General features: G+C 45.6%; 2 protein-coding genes across 10 annotated transcripts; one reads left to right on the top strand and one right to left on the bottom strand.

Moving 5' to 3' along the window:
• Positions 1–287: 287 nt before the first annotated feature.
• Positions 288–3798, top strand: LOC124678345 (protein PAIR1-like). Of its 9 annotated transcripts, none has more exons than XM_047214246.1 (6): positions 288–1957; positions 2100–2146; positions 2235–2423; positions 2842–2938; positions 3059–3101; positions 3421–3798. In XM_047214246.1, exons 1-6 carry the CDS (start codon positions 1882–1884, stop codon positions 3443–3445), a joined length of 477 nt encoding a protein of 158 aa, XP_047070202.1. In that variant the 5' UTR covers positions 288–1881; the 3' UTR covers positions 3446–3798. The 9 variants fall into 9 exon arrangements, 6 of the variants coding, with proteins under 6 accessions (XP_047070202.1, XP_047070200.1, XP_047070201.1 ...); XM_047214244.1 differs by having other exon boundaries at positions 2229–2423; XM_047214245.1 differs by having other exon boundaries at positions 2097–2146.
• Positions 3799–4784: 986 nt separating this feature from the next.
• LOC124673161 (probable E3 ubiquitin-protein ligase RNF144A-B) lies at positions 4785–6297 on the bottom strand. The gene is made up of 3 exons (XM_047209286.1): positions 5939–6297; positions 5195–5836; positions 4785–5096 (listed from the first exon to the last, which is right to left on the bottom strand). Exons 1-3 carry the CDS (start codon positions 6295–6297, stop codon positions 5018–5020), a joined length of 1080 nt encoding a protein of 359 aa, XP_047065242.1. The 3' UTR covers positions 4785–5017.
• Positions 6298–6859: the final 562 nt, after the last annotated feature.

Here is a 6859-nt window from a genome sequence, read left to right as displayed (position 1 = left end):
TTTTCATGTTAAAAAAATGCAAAATTGAAAATAAAATCCGTCGTGCCGCTGGAGCCACCCGATGCAAACGGACGCGCGGTATGCGTCGCTCCGTTGGAGTTGGAGATGCCCTTAAACCGTAATAATCTATGTGGCCAAAAGCCCAAAACCACTATCAAATCAGCTTAAAATAGCTATATGGTTTCCGAGGGGGTAATTTATCCGGTAAATCATATTGGCAATTTCTATCTTCTGGCTGACCGCAAACTGGCTTACCGTGTGCTCACTACGCGTGCCGCACGATCTTCATCGGGCGGGCGACGCGCCATCTCCCGCAGCCAGAGGTCGAAGAATCGAGAGAACCAAACGCCCAATTTCTTTCTCCCCCAAATCCTCTGCCCCAACCTCACCGGCGCCAGAAGCCACCACACCCATCGCCGCCGCCGCCGCCGCCGCCACACCCAGCGCCACCGCAGCCAGCTCGTTGCTCTCCTCCGCGCCTCCCCGTCGTGCGCATCCGCAACACGCCCTTTCCCTGCTCCACAAGCCCGGCCTGGATGCCACGCGCTGCCGCCGCTCCTGGCCGGCTTCGGCCGCTTCCGCCGCTCCTGGCCGGCTTCGGCCGCTTCCGCCGCCGGAATATCACCGCCTCGATCTCCTCCATTGGTTACCCGCCGACTCGCACCTCCTCAAGGTCCCCCGCACCGCCGATGCACCTCCCTAGCGGAACCCTAGCGCGGGAGCAGATGCGGCACTGGGCGTAGGATTGGGGCACGGACGTGGTGGAAGAGGATCTGGCGGTGGAGTGGTCCTCAACCTACCACAACAACGACGAGAGGTGCACGCTGCATCAGGCTGGGAGGGCGGTTTCCCTTCGGTTCCCCGTTCATCTGCAGTCAAGCTAAGCTATGCTCCATTTTTTACTTTGGCGAGTTTCTAAAATCATGCTAGTTCTTCACTAGTTTCCTTCCAATCATATCCCTGTGTTGAGTGCGCAAACGTGATTTGTACATGTAGTGATGTATATGTGGTGCTATTGATCTCTACCTTGCAAACTGATGAACAAATGTTTGCTAGAATAACAGGGTCTGTTGGATTCAGCAAGGAGAAGTTACTTTGTTGTGTTACCTGTTTTTTATCTTCTGTTATCCATGTCACTTCATCCTAACTTAACTAATGTGTTTTTTTTTCTTTTGCTGCCACGTTTCTTCATTGGATAATAAGTGGTATTTTGCTTCAACTGCAGTGTGCACTATAGATGATCGTTTTAATGTCGTATGTTGGTTTTATAATTGGGTGTATATTCGTTCATCTATAGATGTATAATTCCTGCGCGCGATCAGGTATCATATACATCCGTCTTGGGAATTGTCGATTGATTCCTGGAGGAATACATCTGTGTTGCGGCGCAATACTTGTTTGGAGAATTTTTCAAGGGATTAGTTTACAAAAGAAAATTATCTTATGCAAGGCTCTCTATTTTTTCATGCCAATTGTTTAGTGTGTCTGGTGTAATTATTTCTCAATGTGTGTTCTTTATTTTTCATGCCAAAAACTATATGGCTTATATCCTCCGTTCCTAAAAATGCTTCTCAAGTTTATGCCTGACAGATTTTTCATTTCATTAACATGCACTTCAAGCACAATTAATTTGGTATGTTGAGTAGGTTCAAAAGAATCATATCATTTATCGAGTTTGTAAGGTTGACTGGTGCATGCTGTGCACCTGAAGGTTCTTTAAACATACACTGTAGATTATTTTTCTAAGCTGCCAAATTGTCTTAAATAAATTTAGAAGTACTATATTTTGTACTGAAATGTCCAATTGATGGTGCTTCAACATGTCAGATTAATGAGGATGTTGAGCGCAAATTTCAGCATGTTGCAAGTTCAGTGCATAAGATGGGAATGGTATTAGACTCTGTTCAAAATGATGTTATGCATTTAAACAGAGCCATGAAGGAGGTATCACTAGATTGTAAGCTCACCATTATTTCTACTTTGATCATAAGGGTGTCCATAACTACTGAAACTTTTGTTCATGAGTTTTGCACTCAAACTACGTTGCTAACAACTGGTGCATCAACTAACTAAGCGCATGTATTTGTTTTCTTCCGCAGGCATACAGAAAAAGTTTGTGCTCGTAGAGACCTCTCTCCAGCAAATTGTAAGCATCTTCGCTGCTTCAGTTCTGTTCCCTACCTTTTCTAAAACAACAAAGTTTCGTTTATTGAGACATGCTACCGCGGCTTAAGGGACAAGACGATCTCAAGGCGCTCCTTGAAGGCAGCACAAAAAGCAATCCTGACCAGATGAGTGCTCTGAACAACCACACCAGCAAACTCGATGAGATATTATCGACACTTTCAATCCTGAAGCAAATGCAGGAAGATTTGAGGCAACTGAAGGGTGACATCTTCAGAATCTTTACAAAAGAGATGGAGGTACAATTTCTATGATCAACCACAAGTATTGACACTACTCTGTTCATTTGTCTTTAGAAATTATTCTGATGGTTGACATGTGCATATAAGAAACTATCTTGCTGAGTTACCTGTATGTGAAGTCCTCTCTTATGTCCATATGCGTGGGTTCAGTTTCATATAAACGTATTAGCTGGTTTGTATCATTTTCTTTTCGAGGGCATCGTATCATTTTCTTTTTGGGGGCATCGTATCATTTTCTTGTGTGTCTTATTTATTTTTAGAAGGCATCATTTCCTTGCAAAGATGGTTTAAAATACACGGTAAAATTCTGTATATGGTTTGACATGCTCAAATGCCATGGCTTCAAGTACTAGAGCAACTAATATTGGTCCATAGTCTTGATATAAAGTTTGCTGATCTTTGCCTCTCTGTACAGGGGATTGTTAGAGCTATCAGTTCTCTCAATAGTAGGCCTGATGCAGTGCAAGCACCGACAGTATGTGTCCTTGTTACCCAACTGATTAAATGCACAAGTATTGCAGCATTCCCCTCTACTCTTTTTTTTCTTTGCTTTGGTGACGTTTCCTTACTGACGTTTCCTTTACATTTAAAGATTTGCTATTTATCTGTATGACTGTTTCCTTGTTGCCCAGCCGGTTCATTGGTGAGAGTAGCTTACCTATTGTGCTTTAACAGGTCCGCAGATTTTATGCCGATTATCCTTTAATCCCCCCCCCCCCTTTTTGCTGTGTGTATACTAGTTTTTCATTTTATCCAACCTGGTAGAAAGAGCCGCAGGAATTATTATCCAGGAGGTGCTTGTACCCCTTCCTAGAAACCGTTTTTTACATATCATACAGTACAATTTAGTGTGCACCTGGTGAATTGCGGCTGAAATCTATTCTGTAGCTTTAGCCTACCTGCTATTACCTTTGTTTACTTGGCTAAAACATGCTTTTTTGGTAGTACAATTTTTATCTCCGTTTTGCTGAATCATATTACTACTTCTCTCAAGGTACAATGCTAAATACTCAAGGTGATGCTGATCGCTGATGCCGTACCATCTCAGTCGCCTGGGTTCAACTGAAGGTAGTCGCCTGGGTTCAACTGAAGGTGATGCTATCAGTGATGATATTCGAAGTCGAAATATGGTGATGATTTTGACTGTATACAAACTGAGAGTGTCATAATTTTTGTCTCCCTTTTGCTGAATCAAATTACTACAAACTGAGAGTGTCATAATTTTCGTCTCCGTTTTGCTCTGTGAGACATAGTGAGATATTATGTTGATCGCAACAAAGTGCATTGGATTCTTGTATGACAGTGTGTACTTATTCTTGGATTCTTGTATGACAGTATGTGCTCATTCTTGTATAACATAATGTTCATATTATGTGCTCATTCTTGTATGATAGCGAGTAGCACATGAAATGGTTTTTGAGGAATTTTGAAAGTGCCACAAAATAGGTTTTGGGGCACATCTCAAAGTACCTCTAATGGGATTTAGTGGCACTTGGCAAAGTGCCCCTAATTTGATTTAGTGGCACTTGGCAAAGTGCCCCTAGTTGGATTTAGTGGCACTTTTAGAAGTGCCTCTAATTGGATTTAGTGGCACTTGGAAAGTGTCCCTAATTGGATTTAGTGGCACTTGAGAAGTGCCCCTAGGTAGTGCCCCAAATACCTTTAGAGACGCAAGTAAAGGTGGCACTTCAAAAAGTGCCCCTATAGCTAATTAGTGGCACTTTGGTTTAAATTTGGGGCACTTTGAAATGCCCCAAATCTTATACTGTGATGTAGTGTTATGTACGTGTTGGTGTTTGTCAGGTGTGTCCTGGTGCTCGTGTGACCAGCGACAACCGACAAGCATGTGTGTTTGTAATTTTGTATCAATACAGTGTTTCTCGTGTGTTGTACACTTTTAAACTTCAGCGCACTGAAATATGCAAGTGACAGGCATGACATGGGAGATGGGACTACCATACAAAATCTTAAGTGTGATATATTCATATGGACAACTAAGCAGTATCACTCACAAGTTTCTGAGAAAAAGTAACCGCCAAACACAATAGATAAGATTATGGCCATGTTTCCCAAATAACACCAAATACCTACAACAAGCACAACTGAAGCTGAGGAATCGAGTCAAAGGAGATTATGAATATTGATAGTAGCACCGTACATCTAGACTGATTAATGCTCATTTCAATCCTAGATTTCATTTCTTCTAAGAGACAGCATGGCCAAGATGAAGCCATGCATTAGTAGTTGAACAATTAGCTAAGGCTTGGTTGATTTCTAGTGTATTTCAAGAATAAGAAGTGGACTGTTCTGGATTCCCAAAAATCCCCAATAGTGTGTTTACTAAGCAGATATCCCTCACACCCTCACAAATTCTCTCATTTCTAACTACAATAAAAACTCTCCACCAGTATTGGGATGAAAGTGTATTTAAAAAATCTGGAGAAGGTTTGGGTGAAATTGAGGATTCACCAAATTTCCTTCCATTCTCAAACCACCAGGGGTGAAAAATACCCTAGAGATAAGTACACTAACACTTGGTTGGCTTGGTGGTAACTGGTAAGAGCTCTCTCGGTCCATAACCAAGCAAATCCCTAGCGCTTGCACTTTTTGCAGTAATGGGTTTCCGCGGACACCTTGGATGCACATCTGTAGCAGAAACTGTATCCACACCTACAAGTAATGGATCAAATCAAGCACAAATCGTTCCACGGTTATGAACCAACAATTCATATGTAGATCCTAATTCAGTCCAGTGAGCACAAGAGTACCTGCATTTGATGTAATTGCACCCCTCCGATTTCTCCACATACATCTGGCACTTTGGGCACCGCTGCCACATCTTCCGGCCGGCAAGCTGCCTGAGCAAGAGGTCCTCCCGGCCGCGCTCGTCCTGCCCGAGCTGCTGGAACTCCCTGCACCCGATCTCGGCGTGCCACGGGGCCGCGCACCTGGCGCAGAATAGCCGGTGACAGTGTGGGCACTCGGCCTCCGCGATTGCGGCCGCCCCAGCATCGCCGTCGGCGAGCAGGGGCGCCGAGCATTCCTTGTACGGGCAGTACACCTTCTTGGCACCAAGCGCGGACTCGCACAGCAGCAATCCCCATTTGTCGAGAAGGTCCGAGGAGATGATGCCGCGGCAACTGTCCGGCTCGACGGCGCCCACACCGCCACAGCTAGGGTCAGGACACTCCACACGAGCCAGGTTCTCGGCTAGCTTCGCGGCGATGTACTCGGCGACGCAGCTGGAGCAGAAGTCGTGGCCGCACGGCCCGACGGTGAACTTGAGGGTGCCGGGCACCGTTTCCATGCAGATGGCGCAGTATAAGTGCTCGCCGATGTCGGCCTTCATCGGCGCATCATCATCGGTGAACAGGGGGTCGATGCGCGGTGAGACTAGGAACGTTTCTGGTCTGCGTACAAGACACAACTTTGAGTTGGTTGCGCCGCGCCGGTCGGTAGTAGTAGTACTAGGAATGAACGAAACGCAAGCGGAGTAGAATTAGAATCAAGACCTCACAATGAACACCGTGATCACCAGCGTCACGGCGAGGACCCAAACGCACCAAGCTTTTGCTCGCCAGCTCAAGTCCAATTTATCTTCAGGCGACGAACCAGTTGCAGAGGCGAACCTGTCCCCGGGCATTGGCGGTGGCGCGCGCCTCTCCGGCGGCATGGGCGGTGACGGCGCTGAGACCGCGCCGTTGGTGACCAGCCCGACTTCTTGGGCGAAGACGCTGTTCGGGTAGCACATCAGCGCCGCGTCCGTCGCGGTGACGTTGTTGCCGACAATGAGGCCTTTGACCGGCCGCCCCACGGCCCAGAGCAAGATGAGGAGGAGAAGGGTGGAGGTGACTGTCCCGGCGAACGGCATTGTGCTTCCGTGTGTTTGGTTATGCACTTTGTTAGATCTGGGTTGATGATCAGGCCAGGGGAGAAGTAGGGTTTCCAGATTTAGGCCCGCACTCCGCGTACCGCGTATGCATATATCCGCGTGAAACCCCTCGCAAGTCGCAACTCGTCTCCGCGGCACAACCGTCAAATTGATCCCTGGCCTCCCTCATCATGTGTGGCTAATTATTGTTGATGCATTATTTGGTACATAACTATCTTTTACTTCTCTCAAAAAAAACTATCTTTTACTTGTTTACTCGATTGACACGGTCCCTTTTACTTGTTTTCACTACTCCGTATGTTTTGACCAAACCTTGACTATTTTGTTACTAGACAATAATAAAACAAGGACGTTTTCCATATCCCTCGAATACGATTTTTTTTTCAGGTCTCTCGAATAAGAATTACAATACTCCCACCGATTCATATTACTTATCACTCGTATGGATGTACCTAGAATTAAAATATATCTAGATACATCCATATTAGTGGCAACTAATAAAAGGTCGTGTGCAACATCATGATGCAGAAGCCGGGGTTAA

This window comes from Lolium rigidum, chromosome 7, assembly GCF_022539505.1.
Source record: "Lolium rigidum isolate FL_2022 chromosome 7, APGP_CSIRO_Lrig_0.1, whole genome shotgun sequence".
NCBI lineage: Eukaryota > Viridiplantae > Streptophyta > Magnoliopsida > Poales > Poaceae > Lolium > Lolium rigidum.
This window is presented reverse-complemented; position numbering and strand designations above follow the sequence as displayed.